Source organism: Parathielavia appendiculata (assembly GCF_033297405.1).
Source record: "Parathielavia appendiculata strain CBS 731.68 unplaced genomic scaffold N657scaffold_4, whole genome shotgun sequence".
Classification (NCBI taxonomy): Eukaryota; Fungi; Ascomycota; class Sordariomycetes; order Sordariales; family Chaetomiaceae; genus Parathielavia; species Parathielavia appendiculata.
Genome location: NW_026944223.1, coordinates 977,681 through 1,002,800, shown reverse-complemented (window position 1 = coordinate 1,002,800; position 25,120 = coordinate 977,681). Strand labels below are relative to the sequence as shown.

Here is a 25,120-nt window from a genome sequence, read left to right as displayed (position 1 = left end):
CGATGCCGGTCTGGAAGGACGGTTGTCGGCCGAAGTTTATAACGTAACAGGAAGAGGTTCGTTGGAAGCGCGAGTGCGATGCAAGACGTCGGGCCGCAAAGAGACCGAGACATGGAAGGAACGAGGTACTTGCAAACGGCATCCTTGTTCTTGCAGAGCGCACGAAGGTACAGTGTGCTTTGCTAGCTTCCAAGTTTGCCCGAGATTTTGACGGCAAGGCAGGATGCAAGCCGACTCCCATGGGTAAGCTTCTGTATGCTTCCATGTCAGGGACAGCCTTCATCAGCGTATAGAGTGACACTTTCCACATCTGTTACCCACCAGTACCACCAATTATGACTTGCACGGTGTGTCTGTGTGATGGATTGGGAGTGTCAATCTTCCTTCTTATGCCTCTGACATTGTCATTCCCCCTCAACTCACATACCTGGTGGTTGACTACACAAGGCCACCGATATGGCCCTCGCAAAGTATTCGATGCTTGCACTCAATGCTTTTTGAGTAGGTAGAGGACCCCGCCTCGAGATCGAGGCCGTTCGGTAGCCTGCTCGTCTGGGGAGGGGTGGGGGATAATCTTTCGGGCCCGATCTGCCTTACAGCAAACCCAGGGTGTGCCTGGCAACAAGACCGAAGCAACCCAAGCACAGGTACATCTTTTGGGAGTTGACGTTTGAGACTGTGAGGCAACGCACGTACGACTGTTGACGAGAAGACAGGGAAGGGTCTACAGAAGATGAAAAAGACGCAATACATGTGTAAGAGGGGCTGATGAGGGAAAGAAGCTCACTCTCATCAAATAGGGCCGACAAAACGAACCTGTTGGTTCCAGTTTGGAACCGACTCCGCTGATCGCCCGCCGGACCCACCGGCCTGGCAACCCCCGGTTCCCGGCGCCCGGTCCCGGGCCAAGCAAACCGGCACCCGAATGGCCGACCTCCGGCGACATGGCGGCATATTCCGTTCGGGGCGGCACTATCCAGAAGCATGGCTGAAGGCAAATACGCGTAGTGGGCATATATTTGCCAGTCAAAGGGGCTGGGGGAGGCATCGAGTAGGGCCGACTACGGGTACTGCCGACATGGATGGCGAGTTCAGACGGGATTCCGGGCGACTCCTCCTTCACTACTACCTTCGCAACTGGGCCGGGAAAGAAGGAAGAAAAAAAAGGTGGAGGATGCAAAAGGAATGGGAAAGAAAGGCCGATTGTGACATCAGGAATTCTCTGGTTGTCACCGGGCAGTTGCTGTTGCCTAGCAAAGTACAAAGTCCCAAGTTATCCAACACCCGGTTTCCTGATTTGGGAGCTGTACGCTGACACAGATGGCAGAGAGAGAATCAAGTCAAGTTTTCCATTAGATGAAGCATGAAGTCCGAGTGCTGAGCCCCCAGCAACAAAAGAACAAGGCCAGTTCATGTCCTGCAGCTGAAGCCCCATCCTGATTAATCCATGACAGTAGAAAGTCCAAGCAAAAGTGTGTGCGACTCAACCTAGTTGCTGACTCGCTCACTCTGGGAGCGTTGGTATCCAAACAAACTCAGAAATATGTACAATGTGGTATCCCCTGAACGCCACGCCACACCAGGTTCCAGCCTCTCTCCCTTTCCTCCACCGCCGTTGTTCACGAATACAGCCCTACTTACTACCACCACCCAAAGCACCCCCCCTCTTCTACAAAGCATAATTCTCAGTATGCAAAAATATCTCCTCCAGCATTTCATCCCCCCAAATCTCCGCCTGCAGTTTCGCAACGGTATTCGCAACCCCGACCCTCATCGCCGGCGGGCCGCACACAAACACGGCCGTCCTCCTCCCCAGGATCCCCCTCCCGTCTGGCCCGCCCGTTGCCCACTCCTTGAGCATGTAGCCCAGGTCCGGCCGCCCGTACTCGACACTCCACCCACCGTCAATCTCGTGCGGCACGGGGAACGCGAACCGCATCAGCGACCGCTGGAACTCGGTCGGCGTGTTGGGGAACCCAAAGTCGAACCCCGCCGGCGGGCCGAGGAACGTGCTGGTCGGTCTTGGTGGTCGGGAGAACGCGGGGCCGACGTTGGTGCGGAGGTGGGCCAGTTCAGGCGGACGGACTGGTGCCGAGCCGTTACCGTTGCCGTCTTCTGTGGGTTGGTCGTTGGTGGTGATGGTCATGTCGTTGGGAGGGTGAACTTCGCTGTTGCCTGCTTGGCTTAGGCGGGGTTCTGCTTCGGCGAGGATTTGGCTGTAGCGCTGCCTTGCTGCTGGCGGAGCATAGTTGAAGTGAGGCATGCCGTCTACCCGCGGTGCCAGGGGTGGGAAATGGAATTCGCCATCGCTCTTTTTGCTATGATGGCTGGAGGCGGCAGGTTCGATCGTCTTCCACTCGCTGTCGCGGCCCTCGAGCTTGCGGAGTGCCTCGTCCGAGGGTGACAGCCCACTCATGTTGGGAGGCGGGCCGGGCGGCGGCGGCGGGAAGGCATGCGGCTGCAGATATTTTTGCTGCGGTAATGCCGTGATGCGATCTTCGTCCTCGCGCCGTAGCTCGCGCTCCCGCTCCGGGTCGCCTTGCGCCTCGGCCATGATCAGGGCGCTGTTGCGCTTGCTAGCGATGCCTGCCACGAAGCCGTCCAGCTTGTCGTGGAACAGGTTGCTGAGAGGCCTGGGCGCCCGGCCTTGGTGGGCAGCAGGGTTGGGCTTCTGCCTCACCGACGCCGTGACGAAGAACTTGCAGGTAACGCTCTCTGGCGGTGCCGCCTCGCGACAAATCCGGAGCTCCTCGCGAAACCAGTCCATGGCTTCGAGCCGCTTCAGTGCCCACACCACCACAATCTTCTTCGTGATGGCCTTGCCATCCCGCATGCGCTTGATCAGATTCAAGAGCTGCGACATGAGCGACGTGATGCCGCTCCCGCCGGCGATCAGGATACATGTATCAAATGCCGCCAGTTCACGGCGCATTCCACCATAAGGCCCGTCAAGGAAGGCCCGGTAGGTGTGGAACGGCCCTTTTTCAATGGCCGTCTCGAGCACCTTGCGCGTGAAGCCACCGTACGGGCGGAAGACGAGCACACAGTCTCGATACTCCTCGCCGTACTCGGAAGGGAAATCCTCACTGCACAAAGACGAGATGGTGAAGGGGTGGTTGTCGAAGAGCGAAATACCCGGCATCCGGAGATAGACGTATTGGCCAGGCTTCCACCGCATCTGGGTGGGGATAGTGATCTTGATGGCGTTCTCCGTCATGATGTTGATAGCGGCTTCATCCCCCACAAGCCATGCCATACGCCACGGCTTAGTCCAGTTCAGCTTGAATAGGCGCAAGAGGTTGCAGAAGACAAGGATACCGACGGTCGCAGATAGGTAGCCCCATGACATGAGGAAGTTCTTGGTGTGCCAGAAGAGAACGCCGACGTAGATGTAGCCAACCGGCGCGTGCAGGAGGGAGAATATTTCGTATGCCTTCCTGCGGATAATAGGCAGGGAGCCCACGCAGAGCCAGCCGAGAGGGACGAGGCAGGCAATTCCGGATCCATAGATGATGCCGCTCCCGGGAGGAAAAAGGGCCTCAAACACCTGCATTCCGCCGTCCTCCCAAACCGGCTGGATATAGAACGGGACCATGTGAACCAGCGAGAGGAAGAGGCACAGGTAGCCCAGCCAGCGGTGGAAGACGTTGAGGCGCTCTGGCCCGATGCCTGTGATCAGGGTAAGGAGGTTCGCCTTGGTGCTGGTCACGGCAATCCAGGGCGTCATAGCGACAGCGATCATGCCCGAGCGAATGGCCAGCGGTGGTGACCCGAATCGGATACTCTGCCAGTAAAGAGGCTGCTGCAAGAAGCAATAGATGGTCACAAACGTGAGCGCGATGAAGACGCAGCTGAGCACGGCGAGGGACGAAAAGGTGAATCGGCGTTTCCTCCACACGATATCCGGGATCGGGCGGTAGAAGACCCATCGGAACAGGGCCAAGGTGTCGTTGACGAAGCTGACGGATGAGAAATGCGCCTTTGGCTTGAAGGCCTTCTCCTGGATGTGCGGCTCGTCCGGGAAGAAATGCCGCCTTGATTCCGAGGCTGTGACGCCCGTCGCCAGCGCCGCCGACCTGTCCCATTCTGGTTCCAGCGAATACAGGTTCCGAAAATGCTGCTCCATGTCCTGCTTATAAATGGCCTGCCGGATCTTGTCTTGCCAGTAGTGCCAGACTCTCATGAACACCGCCATGCCCCCGAGCGCGAGGGCGAAGTACGTCCATCCCAAGCCATATTTGCCCGACTGCGACCATGGATCGACCGTGAGAGCCTGTATTAAGCCCGGCGGACTGTTTGGCGCAAGCGGGATGTTGATTCGTTTCGCGAGCTCAGCAACGGTCGGAGAGGAGGCGCCGGCAGCGTTGCGGAGCGCTGGTTCGATGTGCGAAGCCATCTGATGTGTTCTGGTGCGCCTGAGCTTGGTGATGAGACGGCTTCAGCTCGGCCACCGATCCTCTCTGTGTCACTTGTCCAGAATGGTGTTGTGGAACCCGAGTCGTGGAACGTAAGCTGCCGTCGAAGCTGTCGGCGACGGCGAAAAGGACAGCAATCTTTGACCGCCCGATTCAGTCGAGATTAGAAGACGCCGCGTTTAAATGACGAATCCATCGGAACCAGCAGAGAGACAGGAGTCGCGCGGTCGGAGAAGGCCCAACAAAGTGGGATGGGACAGCGGCGTGGATTGAGAGACGCGAGTTGCGGTAGGAATATCAGTATCGCTCACCTCTGCTCAATCCCAAGTCGATAGACAGCTATGAGCAAGCTGAAGCGCCTACTCCAAGGCCAAACGGTGAGAAAACTTCATCAGCGTTGTCCCAGTTGATGTTGTCTCGCAGGCGCAAGTCAATCAGGACCAGAGACACCTGTTGAACTTGAAGGGGTCCGGGATGGGAATGCAAGCAGAGGCACACGCCAAGGACCAGCAGCGGTTGCGTGGGCCTTAGTATTGGTTATCCCAACTGCACAGCTGCAGAGGTATCACACAGTGGTGGAGATAGCCCGCGGAACAGAGTCGGTAGTGTCCTTTGCGGACCGGACTGTAACGTTATTCGGGAGACCTGCACGACAAGCGGGCGCTAGGCCTGGGGCCTTGCAGATTCGGGGTGGGAGGGGAGGCCAACTCCGGACGGTTCAAACTTCGAAGTGAGCTGCAATCCTTTCTCGGCAGCTGTTATCTCATGCGGCGTCGATGCGTGGGCAGGGCGGGAGACACGCGCAGCTGGCAACGTGCGCACATGGAAGCGGATGCTGTGACCGCAACTTCCAGGAGTCCGTCCCTCCAACGACGCAAGACAGTGACCGTAGCACGACCGTTGCCTTGGGCCTTTCTTGAGGAAGATGTTTGACGATGTCGAGTAACTCCGCACTACCTATCACCGATACTGTGTTGATTACGGTGGCACAGAATACCGTGCAAGAAAGGCGCTGTATCCTACTCTGTACATCTAGATGTCCCCAAGAGAAGGAACCAGGGACGGTGCAGTGGGTGCCAGGATGCCATATGGCCCATGAGCATCGGCGACCGCCAATGTGACCATGGCTGACGTGCTTTGCAGGATGTGCAGGCCACGAATTGGAATAGCACGCTTCGCCCCCAGTAACAGGGCCCTGAAGGTCCCGACATTGTGATGTCTCTGGGCTCCGAAAAGCCCGTCAAATCGCGTTCGACCATTGGGGTGACAGTTGAGATGCAGCTCAGCGAATGGCGAGCAGCTTAGGCCTGTCGTTGGATGTTCCGGGCAAAGGAGGGCGGCCAGTGTGGGGAAGCCAGAAGAACGGTGACAGGGGGAATGTGCGGCCTGGGCGGCAAGAGGGGATTTCTCATTGGCTGCCTGTCGGTTCCGTTCCCTCGTCCACTCTGAGTCGGCCTGTCCTTGCCTTGATCCGATTGCTGCAGCTTTCTCAGGTACCGATGAACTATGATGTCTGCACACGCTGCTTTGTAAAGTTGTGTTGAAGCTCCTGGAGACGGCCGGTTGTTGAGTGCATCAGCTCTATGCTGATAAGACGACGAGAGTAAAGGCCGGTACCGTAGATATATGTTCGACGGCTCTGGCGTGACCTACCTTGGCCGCTGTGAAAGCGTAACCGGAAAGCGTTTGTGTGCTGGGAAACGTCCAGTCTATCCTGATACCCCAATTCCTCGCAGACAAACATTCCTTGACCTTTGGCAGCTCCATATACTTGATGAAGAAGACAGTTTGCGGAACATCCCGGCGCATTGATATGACACTGAGAAGTCAAGGAAAAGAAGACACTTGTTGAAAGCTTTCCTGATCCTGCCTCCGAGATTCCGAATCCAATATCCGTACCAGACCGTCTAACTCGCATATACCTTCGCCTTCTCCCCATCAAATGACAGCCCGCTGATATCGGCGCTGAGTTTCAGACCCTGCACCATCTCAGCCAAGACGATACCCGTACCAAGACTCATGGCAATACCCCAAGGCCCGTGGCCCGCAGCGACAAACACCCCGCCTTCGGCCCCTCCTCTGGTCGCCATGCCGGCGCCGAGATCCTGATCCCGAATCCTCGAGATAATCGGCGTGCCCCAGGAGGTAATAGGCCGGAAGCACAATCCCTCCCGGACAATCTCCAGGTCGTCTTCGCCTTCGGCTCCCGACCCCAGAATCTCCTTGGCCGCCTGTCGCAGCTGCGCCAGGTCCTTGGAATACGGCGTCGCCTTACCGGCCGCCGCGTTCGGAAGCGGCAGACTTGACGAGTTCAGTCCCGCAAAGTAAATGTGACCTCCCAGCCGAGAGAACATCTCCGGGCAGAAGCCCTCGTTATGCGTGGTGAAGATGGCATGGCACCCGTTGGGTTCCAGCCCGGCATGCCATCGCGGTGACTTCAGGACCATGGAGTGGCCGGCCAGGCTCTTAATGGGGATTTGAAGGGTCGACTTGGGGAATAGCGTCTGGAACACCTTCCCTGTCCATGATCCAGCCGTGATGATGAGCCGCGCGCAGGGTAATTCCGTTTCGGCAGACGACTCGAAAACTGCGATGCGGAGACCAGATACCTCGCCCTGCTCGTTCGTGACCACCGAGATCGGCTTGGCCGGATGGTGAAGCCTCACCCCGCGCTTGACGCATTCCTGCAAGAGGAACCGGCAAAGCAAAAGGGGGTCAACCTGGGCCGTGGTGCCCTCGTCGCTGATGAGCTCCATGTGGTCCCCGTCCACCCTGCGCAACCAAGCCGGCGTCTTCCCGGACAGCGAGTCGAGGACAGCAGGGGCAGCATCGGCCCGGCTCGTGCCGTCACGCAACCAGTCGTCGCCTCGCTTTTGGGAGTGGCGCGTTGCGGCAGATGCCACATAGCTGACACACGTGGAGGGCGCGTAACCCCATTGCTCCCTTCCGCCATGCTCCTCGGCGAGCCGGCGGTGTTCCTCAAAGCTCAAGGCGCCGAGTGCCGACAAAGAAGGGGAAAACCAGTCTTTGGCGAGGAACCCGCCCGCATATCCGGACGCCGAGGAGAAGAGCTCGGGGGACGGCTCGACCACATGGATGCTTGTTGGATCTTGGTGTTTGGACAGGTAGTAGGCTGTGGAAACGCCGATGATACCCGCACCAAGAATGACTGTATCAGAAGACATGTCTACAATATGGGTTGAACCTGTCGGGTATTTGGTTGAACGACTGAGAATGATAGTCACAAGGAACATACAAAAGTAAATTAATACTGTCAAGGCACTCTGTAAAAAGGGGGGCGGAGGGAAATCTCCCCTTCCGGCCCAGAAGACCTCCGTTCGGACGGCTTTGATGGAGTCGAGGCAGCTGGATATGGAGAAACCCCGATGGCAAGGCACGCCTTTGGATTAGCATTATTCCCCGCTCCCCACATGGAGGGGTTTCCAAATTTTTTGGATGAACGCTCAGAAGCTCGGAGGCGCTCCGGCATCAACAGGATCTCGCCAAGCCGCCAACGTTACTGGACTGTCAAGCACCCCCAGTTCGAGATGGAATCGAAGGTGGTCATCGTCACCGGCGCAAGCCGTGGCATTGGCCTCGCGGTGGCCGAAACACTTCTGGCCGCATCGCATAAAGTTGTTCTCGTTTCTAGATCAGCCGACAAGCTACAACAGCTGAAGGAACAATATCCTTCGAAGGTCGCATACCTTGCGGCTGATATGACACTCGCCGATGTAAGTGAGATAATTTGTGTCTTTTGACTTATGTTTTCGTTGGCCGGATGGAGGCCTCTAGACCGGTGTTGACTTCAACCCAGACAGCCTGGAGGGCAACAGAGCTCGCCATCCTCACATTTGGCAAAATAGATGGAGTTGTGGTGAACCATGGAGTGCTGTCTCCCATGACCCGCATCGAAAATGCCTCGGTTGAGGAATGGAAGAAACTCTACGATGCGAACTTCTTCAGCGCGCTGGCACTGGTGAGTGGAAAGAGGACACCCATGAGCTGAAGACGACACTGACATTTGAGAAGACGAAGGAGACAATCCCTCACCTGCGTGCTTCAAAGGGCCGTATCGTCTTCGTGTCCTCTGGGGCCGCCACAAGCGCTTACACCTCATGGGGCGCATACGGATCGTCAAAGGCGGCCTTGAACTCTCTCGCCAAGCACGTTGGCGTCGAGGAGCCAGTCATCACCTCGGTGGCCATCAGCCCGGGTCGTGTCGATACTGATATGCAAAAAGAACTCCGGGAAAAGGGTACGGAAATGGCGAAGAAGGACTACGAAACTTTCAAGACGGACTTCGAGGAGGGAAGGCTCATCAAGCCCGAGCAGTCCGGCAGAGTCATCGCGAAGCTCTCTGTTGACGCCAAACCAGAGCTTTCGGGCAAGTATTTCAAATGGGATGCGGCGGAGCTTGCTGAGTATCGCTAGCTGGGAGAAGGAAGACCTGTCTGGTTGCTTATCAGCGTTGAACAGATCAAGAGCAGAATATCAAAATGCGCGGATAGAAAAGCAGTCAGGGGTAAAAGAAGGCTTTATTTTCCTCCACATACGGGTGTTCAGTATTAGCATGGAATATAAAGGTGTTCATCATATGGTGCGTGACTCTTTCAGGATGAAAAATGACCTACCACCTACGGCAGTCCTGCCCAGCTCTTTATCAAGCCCAGCGCTGTCTGGGAACAACGGAGTCAGTATTTCGATGGCGAAGCCGTGTCATATCCCTGGGCTCGGAGTATAGCGGTAGATCAGGTAAATGTTTTCCATCATAGTTATTCGGTATTGGAATGATACAATTCGAGCATCATGTCGGACAAGGGCTGTCGGCATCCGAGGTCAGGCTGTGTAAAGTGCTGTATACTGAAACCATGTCAGCTTGTCCAGCAAAACAAGGAGCAATGCAAGTCTCTGAGCGCCATCTTGGAATAAAATTCAGGAATGTCGTTTGGCTTGACAGTGTCTATCACCACGGTTTCGTATGATAGGGGCGACACGAAAGGGTCATCATAGGAGGGATTTGTTTGGGGAATGAGGAGATCATAGTCTGCTTACCTTACTTGAGCATGAGTTTAACCAATGCTGTTTGAATGATCCAAGATTGAAAGAGCTGGAAAAACATGAATTTTCTGTCCATGCGGTTTGCCGTTTTGATGCTCTGCTGATGCGGTGCCGGAAGAACTCGAAGCTTTTAGCTTGAGTGGGTCACAACGAAATTTTTAATGTCGAAGGCTCAATTGCAGTGGGTCCTCCGACGCGCAAGACTGGGAGTTATGGATGACTGCGAGGTGAGGGGCACATGCCCAGCCACAGGTGGGGTGGGACGAGCTGTGTGTGTGGCGTCTTGCATTAGCACATTAGCAACCACCGGGTTGCAGATGCCAGGCAGTATAAAGGCTGCTCAACCAACTCCACGTCAAGGGAGCCAAGCGCTCCCCTTGTTCATAACCATGTCGGCCCATCTGCTCATTGCAACCAAGAATCTCCTCTGTGGATAAGCCCGTCTTATAATTCACTTCGAGATAACCGGTTGGGTGTTTCGCGCCACCACCAAGCCTCAAGAGTTGTCGCCGCCTTGCTGTTTCCGAGGGGCTGGCACCCTCTCTCCGGGCACATCACCATGTCCGACCATGAGTTTGGAGGTGTGTGGATATTTTTTCCCCTCGATTCCTACTTGCTCTCTCGGATTTGATCAACTGGATGCCGCTTCCTTCGGGTATTGTTGTTATTTCAGTTTCTGCGAATTCAAGTGAACCGCTCTCCCTGCAACTCCCGCATACCGAGTCCAGTCGGCCAAGCGGAGGAAACGTTGATAGCTCACCAAGTCCGACTTTCTGGAGGTCTAAAAACGCCCCGGTAATGATGCCCGATATTGGTTCGCAGTTCGACGGTGACGGAACAAGCAGCTGCGTCCCACTTTCGATATACTTGAATACTTGAAATCCAGCTGGCTTCGATCCGGATGCTAACGTTCAGCAGGCAGTGATGACCTCTCTTTACCCAAGGGTATGTACACCCGTGCTTCAGCCGAATCCCTTAGCTGTTGCGGCCAGGGCTACAGTCCGTCGCCGTTGGTTATACATCGGCGACTGAAGTCTCAGTATTGCTGCTCATGCCGCATGAACGGTCCTTGCCCTAGAGATCATCAAATTTCAGCCCGGCCGGTGGATCACCGAGTCATGAGTTCCCGGACATCTTCCAGCGGCTGTCTCCCTCATTGCTGTCGTTGGGCGATCATTCGCTGACATTCCTGACTTCACATAAGCTACCGTCCAGAAGATCGTCAGCGAGATACTGTCGGGGTCGTCAGGCATTGCGTTTTCAAAGGAAGCCCGCGACATACTCATAGAATGCTGTGTCGAGTTCATCACCCTCATCAGCTCTGAGGCGAACGAAATCTCGGAGAAGGAGGCCAAGAAGACGATTGCCTGCGATCACATCATAAAGGCACTAGATCAGCTTGGCTTCCCTGATTATGTTCCGGCCGTCCTCGAAGCCGCGGCGGAACACAAGGAAGTTCAAAAAGTTGGCAACCCAAGACGCGTGCCTGGTAGTGTAGATGCTAACCCCGTGACCCAGGGGCGTGAAAAGAAGGCAAACAAGCTGGAGCAGAGTGGCATGACACTGGAGGAGCTGGAGCGCCTGCAGCAAGAACAGTTTGCTGCGGCGGCTGCGAGGCATAACTAAATGTGTTGGATTGGGAACTAGCTGCCTCGCCTGGTCGTCGTTGTACACTGCGCAGGGAGGGAGCAGGCGTGTCGGCGAAGCAATGCTGCTGAGGTCGCTGTTGGGTTGGCCGGCTATGCATACTCAGGCGTTGGAGGTAAATCGTTAGGACTTCGCGGAGGCGTTGCGCATTGACGGCAAGTGGCCTGCCGTTCGTTATATCAGGAGTTCGCTGGGCTTGAGACATGCCCTTCAAGGCTCGCGTTCGATGAATTCAGGGGCACACGAGGTCAGTCGTGCTTTCTCTATAGATGGTGCAAGCTGAGTGGAGGGAATGCAGCTTCAGCAGACCGCTGTCAGCGGATCTTGCCCACGTTCTCAGCACAGAGACCCGCACTTCCAATCACCGACAAGTTCTACAACAAACATTGACACCCATCCCAACAGGTCATGGCTTGGTTGGGAGGAGACGGGACCGAAAATTCACCCAGTAAACTGGAAGTTTCCTCTTCCCATCTCGCGACAGACCGCCAGTTCGAACACCCCGCGGAGCGAAACCATCCCGTGGCTTTTTGTAGCTGGCAACCTCCCTTCGACCGGCGAAGCGGGCCGGTCGGTAAGCTTCGTTGTTTTTCCTCTCCGACAGACGTGATACATATGGTTGCTGCCAGAAGTTAATCAAAACCATTACAACTGATGTTGCGTCAACGCGCACCAAGGGAAGCGAGGTTAACATCATACAAGCTCTATTCGGACCGCCCTGAACCTCGCAAGCCTTCCCGCAACCGGGTGTATTTACATCCGACGCCCTTCCCCGGGGTGCAAAAAAATAAGCCTATGCCTAATAACCATCCTTACCCCACTTGTTGTACTTATCATGGAGTCGCTGTCAACGGAGTTAGCTTCGGCCTTCCGAGTGTATCACAAACAGCCCGAACACGCGACAGAAAAACCCATACCTTCGGGAGCTCGACGTCGGGGACAACGACTACGTTGACGGCGCTAGGGGCATCCTTCGGGGCCGCGCTGGCATCGCCGCCGGGGTGGTACTGGTACTTGCCGTGGGTCGCGCCGGTCTCCCAAGGCATGCTCTTGTCGGCCAGCGGGACGGCGTTCTCGGATGTGGACTTGGTCGGGTTGCGGCCTGGGGAGGGGTGTGTTAGTATCGTTGTCCAGTGGCATGTCGCCGCGTGGAGGCAAGGGATAGCCATTTGGGAGTGCGGATGTTTCGAGATGAACTGACCGAAATAGTAACCGGCGCCGGTAAGGGCGCAGACCACTACGCCCCCGAGAATCTACGTGGCGTTAAAGCGCTCCAGTCAGCCCGAGTTCCAATCTCAATAACGGCCCAGAATGTATATCTGTCCGGCCGTGGTTGCTCGCTCGCGAAGAGTTGCTGGAGCGGACGATCGAACGAGTGTTGGCATGAGAATTTGACGCACCATGATCTCGGGGTTCTTCTTGGACTCGGTCTTAAGCGCCTCCTCGCCGGTGGCCAGGCGGCGGGCCGTGGTAGTGAAAGCTCGGCGGGCGATGAGGGAAGCCATTGCGACGATGTTCGTGTCGGGGATTAGTGGTGGGGAGGCGGAATTGCTGTCGGGAGAAGCTCGATGGTTTGGCCGTGATGCAAGTTTGGATGTGCTCTCATACGATGCATTTCGTCAAGCCGAGCTCCAAAGCTTGGCGTTAAAGATTACATAAGGCACCCTCTGCGTGGCCAGTTGCTAGCAGCTGTCAGATAAGACCCGACTTGATCCAACCTGTGAAGCTCTCAGGTGTGCCGAGAGCTCGGGCCTCTCCGTTGTCATGTATCGCATGGACCTGAACGCAAGGGGTTTCGAGGCAACGGACCGGGGTCCAGGGCACTCGATGAGGTCAGATAATGTCCAACAGTCATACTCTCTGAGGTTACGGTGGTGAGCACGGGAACTCGTCTCATGCCATTGCACCGAGCACGCTTCCAGGTTTCCAGGTTGTTTGAGTTTTTTCTGCAAGCTACGGTATAATCAGTAGGCGTGAAGCAGAGAAGCTGCTGCTGGCGCATGAGTTTTCCACCGTCCTCGTAGCATGATCAAGCTTCAGGGGTAAGATGACCAGCGGACTGCCATGCAGTACCCGAGTGGGTGGGCGAAAAAAGCAAATGCCAAGCCGAGATTGCAACGCCCAGTCAGTGAGTGAGCTCCTTCCAGGTCGCTGAACTTCCAACCGATCATCTGGAGCCATGGATTTGGGTTCACCAATTTGCTTCTCGACGCTCCCTACTCGCCGTCCTTGCTGCCTCTTTTTTTTACCCTTTGCTTCTAACACTCCTTCAAAACCCGGTTAACCATCTCACCCTGCCGTACGTCTCTTTAGGTCCTTCCGTGCCTCCATCCAAATTCACCTGCCCAGCCGCGCAGCCAACCCCGAGCAGTTCTCATGCGCCCGGACCCCTAGGACGCAGACACCCCGTCTCAGCTGCAGTCGCTGGCACACTTCAGCACCACCCTGTGTGTCTGGCCCCAGTTCGCCATGTTATGACACCGAACCAATTGACACCAAAAGCCCCGGCCGTCGAAACTTGCCTGTAGTTCTGATCGTGAACGATCTGATAGGCCCCCGAGAATCGATATCAACATGGTCTCTGGAGATGTCGCCCCGCGGCCGCTCTTCCCCAACGCCGGCGACGATGACGGCTTCCCCCAGTTCCCGCGATCCGAGCGCGGCGGCCCTCCGAGCGTTATATCCTCGCGAATGACCGATATCATGACTGAAGATGGTGGAGAGCCAGAGGCACAACCGAGCGCACACAGGAGGAGCGCTCTTTACTCTGACGCAACATCACGTCCAGGGACTGCGAGGACGGCCATGTCCCAGAGGACCCCTTGGGCTCCAGGGTCGTCTCTGCGCCGTGGCTTATCAGGGAAACGGGCCAGCATCGCTGGCAGCGTCGCCAGTTCATCGCAGGGTGTCCGGCCGGCAAGCTCGATGAGCAGAAGCCATGTTCCAACCCTGACATCGCATGCTTTCTTCCGGCCCATGAGTTCGCAGAAACTGCAAGCCCAGCGAGCACTCACAAGGCCAACAACGATGAATCGGCAGATCGAATCTCAGGACGAGCCTGGAAACACGAACCGAGAGAGCATCGTATCGAATCCAGGCGTCCGACCAGGCATACACGCTGGAGATGAAGGGGAGATGCGGCCACCACCCTCCGGGGGCACAGAGTGTACCGAGCAGGAACCGTTCGACCGCATAACAGCTACTACGAGCCCGACTCATGGCCACCACCCCACCTCGAGCGTTACGGATAGTGTCCGGCCGCTGCAACGGAAACCAGACGCTGCAAGGAACCTCACTCTTGACATGAACAAGACATATAACGCCGGAGCAAATGCCCCGACCCCGTCTCGCACTCCACTTTCACTGCGATCTAGTTTCCTCATGCCCAGGATGGAGTCCGGCAGCGGCAATAGGGAGATGCAGGGCGGCGAGAAGCTAGAATCTCTCGCGTCGTCACCTCAGCATCCGCCCGGCACCGGGAACGAGAAGCCATCATCCAAGGAGAAGAAGAGGCCAACTTATGGCCACAACTACCATTACTTTCAAGGCAATACAGTCTTTTGCCTGGGGGGCAGGCTACAGAACACCAGGCATCGGCCTATTAATATCGCCACGGGAGCCTTGGTTGCCATACCCGCCGTCCTCTTTTTCGCTTTCTCCGCGCCATGGATATGGGACAACCTCTCCCCTGCGTTACCCATCACCTTCGCTTACCTCTTTTTCATCTGCATATCATCCTTCCTTCATGCGTCAGCTTCCGATCCCGGGGTATGTTCCGATTTCCAACATCCGTACCCCCAACCAGGCCGTCCCAATTGCTAATACCCTCCCAGATTCTACCCCGGAATATACACCGTATTCCCCCTCTTGACGAAAACGAGGACCCCCTGAGGCTTGGCCCGCCCACGACGGAATGGGCTCTCGTCAAGTCGTCTGACCCAGCAACCGCTGCCATGGAGGTACCCACCAAGTACTGCAAAACGTGCAACATCTGGCGACCACCTCGCGCCCACCACTGTCGACTATGCGACAACTGCGTCGAGACCCAGGACCACCACTGTGTCTGGCTCAACAACTGCGTCGGCCGCCGCAACTACCGCTATTTCTTCACCTTTGTCAGCAGCGCCACCTTCCTTGCCCTCTACCTCTCCGGGGCGTCGCTAGCCCAGATTCTTGTCTATATGAACCGCCAAGACGTCTCGTTTGGCGATGCCATCGGCCACTTCCGCGTCCCCTTCGCCATGGTCATCTACGGCTTCATCGCCTTCCTCTATCCCGCCGCCCTGATGGGGTACCACATCTTCCTCATGGCGAAGGGAGAGACGACGCGCGAGTACCTCAACTCTCACAAATTCGTGAAGAAGGACCGGTACAGGGCTTTTACACAGGGAAGCTGGTTCAAGAACTGGTTCGTCGTGCTCTGCCGTCCACGGCCGCCAACGTACTATCAGTTCAAGGGGGCCTACGCCGAGGGCGACCAGCGGCTCGGGGCTCACCGCAGAGCCCAACGTTCCGCCCGACGTCAGGCGGACTCGAAAGAGGGCGTGGAGATGCAAGACATCAAACCGCAGCCCGATCAAGCCCAGACCGGCTTCCAGGGCCCGGTCTCGCTGCGCGACGCCGCGAGCTCTCCGGTAGGGAGCAGCTCGTAACGCTGTGCCCTGTCCTTTTCATTCTCAATTCAACACTTGTAAATCTCTACTTCAAACTACCCTGTCTTCGCTTCTCTCTTTCTTCTCTTTCTCATATTTTTCTCAGCGGCTGGATGTGGTCTCAGCAGCGGCGTTTCAGGTGTGCATGACGACTTGAACCAAGAAACAAGGAGCTACCTTAGACTTGGTGTAGGCTCAACGCCGTAGTTTTTTTTCTTTTTGTGTCTCAGTATGTAATGGTGGACTGTACATTTATATACCCTGGGGCCTAAGCGGCTCGCATAGAGAGGAGCCACGCATTATGGTATATTTGTAACTTAAACCGAGTCTTGTCCAGTTGGGTATCTATACCAAACCAAACCCTGTAGGATATGTCAACGCGTGGTTAAATTCAGTCTGTGAACGTGATGGATGGGTTTTTTACCCCTTCTTCCTCCGCAGGATTGTGAACATGGCCAAACCACACGCGGAAGTTGAACAAAGATGCATAAGCTACTCCGTAGGTGGCTGCAGCAACTAAAGCTACATATAGCCATAACCTATTATGATATGTTGACCAGCACGAAGGTGCTCTTCCTTTTTCTCTCATCCCCGTCGCATCGGCATCGGCATGCAGCTGCCGCTGCCGAACACGATTCCATTGACTCTCTTGCCTGCCACAACTTCCAATCCTTCGGTCAGGGAACCACGAGCAGGCGAGGGTTCATTCTTGACGTGCCACCGGATCGACCCCTAGTGTTCCCCCTTCCCAACCCCCCCACCCCCTCCCAACCTCCCCCCACTCCCCGGGTTCCCCGGACATTGTATAGCAAGTGTCACAAACTTTTGAAAGATAGCGGGCTTCGGTCAGCTCTTCCTTCCTCTTTCCTAAGAGGAGGAGCTGACAGCAGCCGAATCCGCAGCTGATTCAGCAGGCGCCGATGACGCCTGAACGCCATCCGCAGAAGACGATGTCCCCTCTTCCGGCGAAGGTGCTGCCGTTGCCCCGGCTCCTGCTGCTGCTGTGGTTTGGACGGGCGTGTTCTTGCCGTCCGACCTACCGCCGCCGCCGCTACTGGCGCTGGCCTGACGATCGAGCTCTCGCTCGAGGCTGCCTAGGAGATTGAGGCCGTCGTCTTCGTCCTCGGCTACGGTCGGGAGTAGCGCGGGGGAGTCGGGAGGTTGAAGGGAAGGGAGTTCGGGAATTGGTTGAGGTCCAGGTTGTGATGCTGCGGCAACGGCCTCGGTGGCCAGTTTGGCGGGCTCGGTGGCTGTGGGGTTGCCGGATGGCGTACCTGATGTCCCTTGTTGCTGGTCATTTGTGATTGTTGCTTTTAATATCTGGGATGCCTGGGATGCCTGGGAGGGTGCCGCCGGCGGTATCTCCGCCGGCCGCGTGGCGGATGCCCTGTCCTGGCTCGCAAACCGGCCGAAAGCTCCATTGTCCCTCAACGAAGGCAGTATCCCGTGCCTTGTCGTTTCGCTTGCGTACGTCTGGCTGACAGTACGAGATTGCACGTCGAGGTAGCTGGACGCGGAAAAGGATGTGCTCGCCGCCTGCGGCGAAAACAACGGTGGGGGTTCCGTGGGCGACTGGATCATGACATTCTTCAAGGGGCTCCCTTCCATCCTTGTCGAAGCGTGGGGCGGTCCGAGGTTGCTGAGACTCGGTGGCTGGAAGCGCAGCTTGGGTATGGTAACCACTTCCTCCTCTTCTGGAGCAGGCCGCGGTTCCTCGGGTTCCTCGACAGAGGTGGGTCGGATAGCCTCCGACATCTCCGAGTCCTCAGCTTCCCGCTCAGGAGCGTCCCGATTAACGTCTTCGACGTTTGGAAATTCGTCTGCTTCCTCGTCGCCAGCTTCGTCTCCTCCCTCCCCATCTTCCTCGCCTTCGCCACCATCCCCCTCTTCGTCATCAGAGGGCATACCCGAGATATCGGCCATCTCGCTGTCTTGATTTGCACTATCCTCGGTGCCCTCAATTGTGATTCCCTGCCCCCAAGCCGCGATTAGCATCGTTCCAGGAAAATCGGAGGCTAAATATAGCACTGGAACTCACATCAGACTCGGGAAACTCGGATTTGGGGGGCAACTCCCCAGTTGCAGTAGCAGCGTGTGACCTCGTCGCGGGTATTGGCAAGGGCAGCTTGCCTTTCTTCCGCCCGCGCCCTGGTCCCTTCGCCTTCCGCTTAGGGGGCGGAGGCCTCCTCCTAACCGGTGTTGTCTGCTGGGCTGGCAACTCTGCTTGTGCTGCTGCTGACGCTTGCACGACGGTGGTCGAGATAATCTCGCCGTCAACCTGCTGCCCTTCGGCAAGGGTAACGGTCTGTTCGTAGGGGTTGCCGGCCGCGTCGATCCTGCGGACGGTAGCCCGGATGACCGTGGGCCCCGATGGCTGGGGCACTGCCGCCTTCGAGGCTAATGTGACGGTGTTCTTGTGGCGCTTCGCCAGGTGGGAGACGGTTGGAGTCTCGGCGTTGCGTGGCACCTGCTTCCACATCTTGACCATGTAGCCCTCGCTCGGCGGCTCCCAGTCCTTCTTCTCCCCCTTGACAGCATCGACATCGGCGTCGGGCTCCTCCTCCTCCGCCGGCGCGGGGCGCTTGTACAGTCGACCTGATCGGGCGGCGCGTAGGAGTTCTTGGGTGTGCGGTGGAAGCAGATGTGATTCCCTCGGCATGCCATACGGTAGCTCAACCGCCCAGCGGTCGCCTTGCTGGGCCATCTCCTGCTGCAGCGACGGCGCAACGTTTACCCACTCCTGACGCCATTGTCGCACGGGAAGACCTGTAGCAGTCGCGAAAATAGGGGTTAATCGCTGCCAGAAGCCAACTCCAGGGTATCAGAGACGAAAGACGCACCTTCAAAGTCGTCGGGTTCCGGGAAGCCAGTGCGGGCGCTTCGACGGGTCTGGGTCGCCGTCCGTAGCTGTTGCTAGCGCCCATGCGAAGTTAGAGAAGGATCGTCACAAGCACGAGTAACCAGTGTTTCAACTCACAGATCGCTGCATTGCGGCGTTCGGAAACCGCGACTGGCTCGCCGTACTTGCGTCTCAACCAAATTTACCACGGCAAGACTAGTCCCGATAAAACTAGAATCGCCTGTCACCCAAAAACATTCCCAATCCAAAATCAATGGCGCGCCGCAGTGGTGATCCCAGGGATGTTATCGGCTTTGGATGGCCAATGGTCGTGACGTCGCACGGGAGCTTCGACAGAAAGTCAGGATCCCAAGGACGGCAGTAAACTATCGGAGGCCGACCAAGGGTGGAAAAATTGAGACTAATTGACGTCAGTGTAGATTCGGTGCGCAATGGACGTACAATGCTGGTGATGCTGGTATGAATGTGGTTGGTTTGTGAAACCGCTTCGCGAACCGCGATCCATGCATCTGTCTGACGTAATCTGGCTCACTCTTACGGATACAGCGATATCTCGCATAACTTGACACGCTTCAGAAAGCAAACCGGCAGACGGTTAGGAGGGCAGTTCAGGGGTGACTAGTGGCTTGGCAACAGGACTCTCAGGAAGAGGTCTGCAACTGTTTTGGGAGAACGGAGACACGAAGGAAGATCATCAATTGAGCGATGGTGAAGAAAACGCGAGGGAGATCAGACTTCTTTTTGACATTAACTAACTAACGTTACTACTATTAATAACTAATAATAATAGTATCTCTATTATCTCTAGTTATCACCCCATTTATTACCTAATGTTGAGCTTGTTAGATTGACGTTACTTATAACTAAATAAGTTATAGTTAAAGAAAAATATACTGCAAAGATGAACTAAAAGCATCGATTCACGAAAGGTATATACATCGCAAAGGAGGCGACTGGTGTTGAACCGAGTGGGTTCCTTGGCACCAAGATTCACGGACTGAGCACTGATGTTCAATGCGAGACTCTCAGTCAGCACAGATCCATCACAATGACACAGTTTCTGACATAGCGTCATATCATGGCACACTGTCTCTATATAAGGGGGTAATTCCCCTGGGAGGATTAGAGAGGACAACTTTCTGTTCCAACAAGAAAGGGACATTCTGAGGCACCCTAACCCACTATCTTGATCCTTCATTTTGTGTGGTCACTCTGGAATCGTGACTCCAATTCAAGCTTCGTTTCATACCTCAATCTGTTCAATACCATTTGGTTGATCTAAGCTTACTTGAGCATGTAATTGTTGGCTGCCCAACAACTGGCTGGCAAATTACCTTGGAATACGCTAACCGAACTTTTAGTAAGATGTGAAGACCTTAACGTATATGATCCGCTCGCTGATAATGTATGGTAGTTTACTAGCAAATTTGTATGACGGGCCAGGTCTAGAGTCTCTTCGTAGTGGTTCAAGTCAATGGTGTCACGAACCAACCATCTTTCGAGGGCTCGTGGGGCGACGAAATCCAATCAAGAGACGTAACACCAAGAGAAGGCTGAGATGGGCCTGCAAGACGGATCACCGGGCGCGGCTCACCAGGATCACGACCAAAGAGGTGATCACTGTGATCTCAGGTACAGAGGTACCTGAGAGCGGAAGCTGTATATAAACTATGATCTTTAGGCCACGGGCACAACAGTAGCTTCCTCAGTAAGCAATTCGAAGGCAAGATTGTCAATACTTTTGGGCATTGCTTGTTGTGAACCTTCTGGCTTCACCGAACCTCATCCCACTGTCAAGTTATAACCTTTCAAGAGTCCCTTTCAGTGGTTAGGGAGCCGAGATTCGTCACAAATGGTCGTGGTTCAAATCAACATACCCGACTAGACCCCTTGGTGGGCTGGTCGGGCGGCGTTTTCGAAGCTCTGACAAATACCTGAACATCACAATGCGCCCCCAACTCCTTATGCCACCTTATTGCAGCATGCTCAAGGACAGCTGTGGTCCCTTCTAAATCTGATAATGATCAATACGTGCACACGACCAAGGGTCGAGCGGCATCCAAGAGCAACATGTATAAGCAGTCTGGAGCGTTAGGTAAGCTCAGTCCCAGCTGATGTACTCTAGTTAGCAGTGTTCCCGGGATAAAGCTGCATACAGCGCTCAGTGAAAAGGGGTGGGAGGTTGGGTCAACTCACCCAGTATCCTTCTGCCTCAATGTCTCGGGTTCTCCAGGCTCGTCCTTGCCCTGTGGAGGAGCCAAAAGTCAGCGCTGCCGCCATCTGATATTCATATAATCGCCCACCCATCAATCTTGGACATACCGATATCCCCCCTTCAACTACAAGCTTATTCATCTGATAGAACTGACTAATCATCGTCTGGCGCTGTTTCGACAATCAGCATACCGCTCCCCAATATCGCCACAAAATGAAAGTGCTGGAGGGGGAGAAGGGGCAGGAGCAGCGTCAAACCTTTAGCATCTGCAAGTCCTTCAGCCCCTTTTGCACAAGCTCCTGTATCCGGCGTGGATCATCAACACTCTTATTCTCGCGGAACGCATCCCTCGTGCGGCGCTTGGTGTATTCGCGGAAGTTGTAGGCGGCGAACTGGTTTCCCTGGCGGAGGAGCTGCCGGTACTGCAGCCAAAGAGTGATTTCTGTCAGCAATCCTGATCCGAGCCGTTTTCTCTCATCCGCGTTGAACCAAGGGCGCATCGCGCATGGTACCTGTGGCGGGTCGGAGTGGAATGGGGAGTAAACGTACCAGCGACAGCACCTTCTGCGCCGACTCCGGTCTGGTTGCTGCTTGTACAGCAGACATGGCTTGAGAGGGTCTCGAGTCAGGCGCCAACGGATAGACAGAATGTCTGCAGGGCAGTTGTTTCCGAGGAGAGCACTTTGGTTTCCAATGACGAAAGTTGCGGCGCAAAGCGTCGGGATAATCGGAGGTACCTGTCTTATCGCGATGCCAAGAATATGCTCCGATATATGCATACCTTATATCGCAGGCCCCCCCTCGCTTTATTCTGGTCTCATCTGTACTTCGTAGATTGTCTTGATTGACACGCCCACTCGGGGGTCTAGTCTGTCCGGGTATATTAACAAGATGGTATAAAACACCGAGAGACTCTCGCCGTCTTGCGAAACGCCCAGTTGTGTGAACCTTTATCAACAGCCGAACAATATCCCACGCCTTGAAAGCAAAGACGCAATCCCAACCTAACCCGTCCCATGCCAGGGATTGACCATAGCAGGTCTGGCATCCAGCCAGCAAAACTCCCACCGTGAACACAAAACGAGTTCGCAAAACAGCCACTCACCCTCCTAACGCCATAGGCTAGCTCGCCACCAGCCTCAGTATCCATACATATCCCCGGCCCCAGCCCAGCTCTGCTGCATCGCCGGCGGCACCCCGTCCGACATGTAGTACCCCAACTCGTGTTCATAGCCATCATTTGCCGCCAGCGGCGGCTGCGGATAATACTGTTGCGGCGCCGTATGCGGGTCGTACGCCGTCCCCGGCGGAGGCGCGCTTGTCGTCACTGGCGCAACAGGCGCAGCGGCCGTTTGGTGAGTATCAAAAGCCTCGATTAGCAGACCAAGGCCGTCGGTGGTCGGCCTGGGCCCGGCAGCCTGCGGAATCGCTTGGGGATGTGGCGCCACTACTTGCTGAGTCGTCGAGGGGGCGGGTGGCCCCTGCTGGGAGCCGTGCAGACGGAGGTTGGGGTCGGTAAATACAGGAGGGGCGGGTTGCTGTGGGAGGGTGAGCATGGTCATTTTCGGGCTTTGGGCCGCTGCACCGTTCGTTTCATCGGTTGTTGGAGCCACTATGCGTGGTTGGATTGACTTCACAACTGGGCGGCTGGGGATTGGGTGGAGGACATGGGGGATCGGCTCTCGCTGCAAAAGAGTCAGAGTCGGCCACATGGGCACTGGATTCGAGACACTCACACTGTCAGCCATGCTGCCCTCCACTCCAACCGTCATGACGTCTTTGGATTTGTAGAACCTCTCCAGGTGATCATACCACCGAGCTGCAAGCGGCCAGATCTGCTTGCTCTCGGCGAGAATGTTGAGAATCCGCTGCACCATCATGGGAGCATTGCGGGTGATGGACGGGTCGGGGCAAACTGAAATACAGTTAATGGCCTCATTTGGACATATACCATATCCTGGGAAGGCGGGGACTTACTGTCTGGAAATTTGCATGCATAACATGCCAAAAAGCCGCAAGTATAGACACAGAATGCCTGGCAAAGTCTTTGTCAGGTCGGCTCCTCGGCCGCTTGTTGGGGCCGCACTCACCGCCATCTGTGCCCCAAGACCTTCTTCTGGAGATTTGTCTGCATAATGTGTCTCGATCTGTTCATAGAGCATGTTCACATTCCAAAAGAGCTTGCGCGCCATATCACCCCAGAAGGCTGTCATATCGGGATTGGATTTGTCGTGAGATATGATGCTGACGGCCAGATATTAGCGAGGTCACCAGACAAAAGAAGAGAGCGTGGCCAGTCTCCTACTCTTGCAGATATGCCTTCCGGATGACAATGTTGCAGAGACGGGTGATCATGGTCACGCCTAAATAACCCTGCCACGAGCATTAGCAACACCCAGGCGGCAGGTGAACGATGAAGATGACATACCAGGTCCTGGCCCTCTTGTTTATAACCCTTGAGAAGAAGACTGCTCCACCGATAGTCGTTTGGGAGCCCGCTCTCCCACTCTGCAAGTCGTCTCTCCATTTGGGAGTACTCGCTCTCCGGCTCCCATGGCCGCGAGCTCTTGTTGTTGTTGACGGCTCGCCGATAGATGGCTCCCCAGTAGTGATGGGCTTGGATGAGCGTGGCAAATAAGGATCTCCCTTCGTCGGCAACGAGAGCAGGGTTTTCTAATGCCGGAGGCGTACCCTCAAGCGCCGCTCTTGATTTGGGCTCTCGTGCGTTCGCAAAGTCCCTCTCGTTGCTCGGAAGTAGTGCCGTGATATCACTTGCTGACAACAACACTGGGGATCGCGGCCCCGAGTGCAAGTTGTCCTGACTGTGCAGCATCCACTATAGCCGACTGTCAATTCCCGGTGCTTCTCGCAAGCTTGGTTCCTGAGTTGGACGTACCAGAGTCCTCCGTGCAGATTCGGCGCGTAAAATTAGCTCCGCTGTCGGGTTCGATATCACATAGGTCTCCTCCCTGTGCAACTGCATCAGAGTTGCCATCCGCATCGCAATCGCCATGTTAATCTGGCGCTTTCGTCAGACGATTGTTGCCACTGCTTGCAGAAAGCAGAGGCGAACGACTCACCGAACTCTTATGCTTCATGCCGCTCCCCTGTTGGGCAATACTCAGCAGATAGAATGCCTGGCACCTCTCAAGCGTGGGCTCTTTGTACAGCTCGCCCTGCGCTAGAACCGAGGCAAGCTCCATGAAAGTCTCTGATGCTCTCACGGCACTTCCATAGCGCTCGACCAACGCCGGCGTCAGCCGCGCCGAGACGCCCAGGATTCCGAGCAGGAAGAATACGCTGACGGACCGATGCTGGGTGCGAAGTCGCTCTGGAAAGAGCTGCTTTGGGATGAAGCCCAGCTGGAAGTAGTGGCGTGTGAACATATTGACTGCCTCAACGATTTCCGGAAGAGGCGGTAGGAGGTCCCAATCGTCGGCGCCTTTTGCCAGAGCCAAGCGGAGCGGAGCTGGGACCTCGAGCGTCTCTCGGCGGACCTTTGCTGCTCCATCCCGCTTCTTGGTCTTGTCGGCCCTCACTCGAGGGTGCCGATACTCGCGGTCCTGATCCGGCTGACCACGAACCGGGAAGATACTTTGCACCCTGCATCAGCACTGACCGCGTCTTACTAGAGAGGAAAATGGCGTTCTCACCAGTCTTCAGGGCCAAGACCGGCATCGAGACACCCCCGACACGGTGGTCTTGCCTTGTCGTGCACACATTTGCTTCTCATGCGGCGGCATCTGGCGGTCCTGGTTAGGGCTCTCGCGTACCACTTTACATTGGAAATGTTGCAATCGGACACACACGCACCTTCGGCAGGCGATTGGAGCTCTCCGCCGGATAGGTTGTTGCGGCTGCTGCGCTGAGGCCGGGCCTAGATCTGGGGGAGGGGGCACCATAGGCGGCGCGCCGGGCAGCTCCATCTCGACGTCCATTGTTGCCGTCGAGATGCCGCGGACTGAGACGGCGTCGGGAAGGTCCCCGTGGGCGTCTTGTTTATTTTCTGAATAACGAAACTCCCGAGACTTCAACCTTCAAGCTTTATGATTCTTGCCGGAGCAGAGTCGCGGTCGAGTGGGGCATACAGCTGTTGCCGGCAAGGCAAGTCGCGCCCAATCTGGGTTCGTCGAATTGCCAGGAGCAAGTTCCGGGTTGGGGCTGTTGACGGCAGGCGGGGAATTGCCAGCCGCCTGAACTCGTCTCAGCGAGGTAGGGGCGCCTGTTGCATGAAAACTCCGAGCCTCAAAAGCGCTTGGTGACGTACTGG

The 25,120-nt window shown here is 55.9% G+C and overlaps 10 protein-coding genes across 10 annotated transcripts; 4 read left to right on the top strand and 6 right to left on the bottom strand.

The window, feature by feature from the left end:
- The first annotated feature begins 224 nt into the window (after nucleotides 1–224).
- N657DRAFT_349792 (uncharacterized protein) lies at nucleotides 225–1,515 on the top strand. Its single transcript, XM_062786924.1, has 3 exons — nucleotides 225–501; nucleotides 801–1,258; nucleotides 1,328–1,515. Exons 1-3 carry the CDS (start codon nucleotides 336–338, stop codon nucleotides 1,358–1,360), a joined length of 657 nt encoding a protein of 218 aa, XP_062648809.1. The 5' UTR covers nucleotides 225–335; the 3' UTR covers nucleotides 1,361–1,515.
- N657DRAFT_663009 (uncharacterized protein) lies at nucleotides 1,250–5,239 on the bottom strand (the record flags this gene model as incomplete). Its single annotated transcript, XM_062795158.1, has 2 exons — nucleotides 1,250–4,374; nucleotides 5,218–5,239. 2 exons carry the CDS (start codon nucleotides 5,237–5,239, stop codon nucleotides 1,670–1,672), a joined length of 2,727 nt encoding a protein of 908 aa, XP_062648808.1. The 3' UTR covers nucleotides 1,250–1,669.
- A 585-nt stretch (nucleotides 5,240–5,824) lies between these two features.
- Nucleotides 5,825–8,074, bottom strand: N657DRAFT_643829 (nucleotide-binding domain-containing protein). The gene has a single exon (XM_062792628.1). The coding sequence runs from the start codon at nucleotides 7,598–7,600 to the stop codon at nucleotides 6,323–6,325; it is 1,278 nt and encodes a 425-aa protein (XP_062648807.1). The 5' UTR covers nucleotides 7,601–8,074; the 3' UTR covers nucleotides 5,825–6,322.
- On the top strand, nucleotides 7,964–8,849 carry N657DRAFT_679825 (NAD(P)-binding protein; the record flags this gene model as incomplete). Its single annotated transcript, XM_062796218.1, has 3 exons — nucleotides 7,964–8,149; nucleotides 8,233–8,394; nucleotides 8,448–8,849. 3 exons carry the CDS (start codon nucleotides 7,964–7,966, stop codon nucleotides 8,847–8,849), a joined length of 750 nt encoding a protein of 249 aa, XP_062648806.1.
- Nucleotides 8,850–10,035: 1,186 nt separating this feature from the next.
- Nucleotides 10,036–11,102, top strand: N657DRAFT_655166 (histone-fold-containing protein; the record flags this gene model as incomplete). Its single annotated transcript, XM_062794574.1, has 4 exons — nucleotides 10,036–10,057; nucleotides 10,395–10,421; nucleotides 10,681–10,940; nucleotides 10,995–11,102. 4 exons carry the CDS (start codon nucleotides 10,036–10,038, stop codon nucleotides 11,100–11,102), a joined length of 417 nt encoding a protein of 138 aa, XP_062648805.1.
- A 720-nt stretch (nucleotides 11,103–11,822) lies between these two features.
- N657DRAFT_643821 (uncharacterized protein) lies at nucleotides 11,823–12,699 on the bottom strand. Its single transcript, XM_062792627.1, has 4 exons — nucleotides 12,524–12,699; nucleotides 12,325–12,376; nucleotides 12,041–12,225; nucleotides 11,823–11,967 (listed from the first exon to the last, which is right to left on the bottom strand). The coding sequence occupies exons 1-4, from the start codon at nucleotides 12,626–12,628 to the stop codon at nucleotides 11,923–11,925; spliced, it is 387 nt and encodes a 128-aa protein (XP_062648804.1). The 5' UTR covers nucleotides 12,629–12,699; the 3' UTR covers nucleotides 11,823–11,922.
- A 1,127-nt stretch (nucleotides 12,700–13,826) lies between these two features.
- On the top strand, nucleotides 13,827–15,775 carry N657DRAFT_570815 (zf-DHHC-domain-containing protein; the record flags this gene model as incomplete). The annotated part of the gene is made up of 2 exons (XM_062788768.1): nucleotides 13,827–14,891; nucleotides 14,957–15,775. The coding sequence occupies 2 exons, from the start codon at nucleotides 13,827–13,829 to the stop codon at nucleotides 15,773–15,775; spliced, it is 1,884 nt and encodes a 627-aa protein (XP_062648803.1).
- A 778-nt stretch (nucleotides 15,776–16,553) lies between these two features.
- N657DRAFT_670873 (uncharacterized protein) lies at nucleotides 16,554–19,086 on the bottom strand. Its single transcript, XM_062795569.1, has 4 exons — nucleotides 18,753–19,086; nucleotides 18,616–18,688; nucleotides 17,814–18,541; nucleotides 16,554–17,746 (listed from the first exon to the last, which is right to left on the bottom strand). The coding sequence occupies exons 1-4, from the start codon at nucleotides 18,762–18,764 to the stop codon at nucleotides 16,643–16,645; spliced, it is 1,917 nt and encodes a 638-aa protein (XP_062648802.1). The 5' UTR covers nucleotides 18,765–19,086; the 3' UTR covers nucleotides 16,554–16,642.
- Nucleotides 19,087–20,827: 1,741 nt separating this feature from the next.
- Nucleotides 20,828–21,456, bottom strand: N657DRAFT_655164 (uncharacterized protein; the record flags this gene model as incomplete). Its single annotated transcript, XM_062794573.1, has 4 exons — nucleotides 20,828–20,881; nucleotides 20,958–21,020; nucleotides 21,108–21,272; nucleotides 21,400–21,456. The coding sequence occupies 4 exons, from the start codon at nucleotides 21,454–21,456 to the stop codon at nucleotides 20,828–20,830; spliced, it is 339 nt and encodes a 112-aa protein (XP_062648801.1).
- Nucleotides 21,457–21,989: 533 nt separating this feature from the next.
- N657DRAFT_570301 (uncharacterized protein) lies at nucleotides 21,990–24,583 on the bottom strand (the record flags this gene model as incomplete). The annotated part of the gene is made up of 9 exons (XM_062788723.1): nucleotides 21,990–22,535; nucleotides 22,587–22,765; nucleotides 22,828–22,885; nucleotides 22,941–23,094; nucleotides 23,156–23,223; nucleotides 23,279–23,686; nucleotides 23,747–23,869; nucleotides 23,931–24,444; nucleotides 24,504–24,583. The coding sequence occupies 9 exons, from the start codon at nucleotides 24,581–24,583 to the stop codon at nucleotides 21,990–21,992; spliced, it is 2,130 nt and encodes a 709-aa protein (XP_062648800.1).
- Between the last annotated feature and the right edge of the window lie 537 nt (nucleotides 24,584–25,120).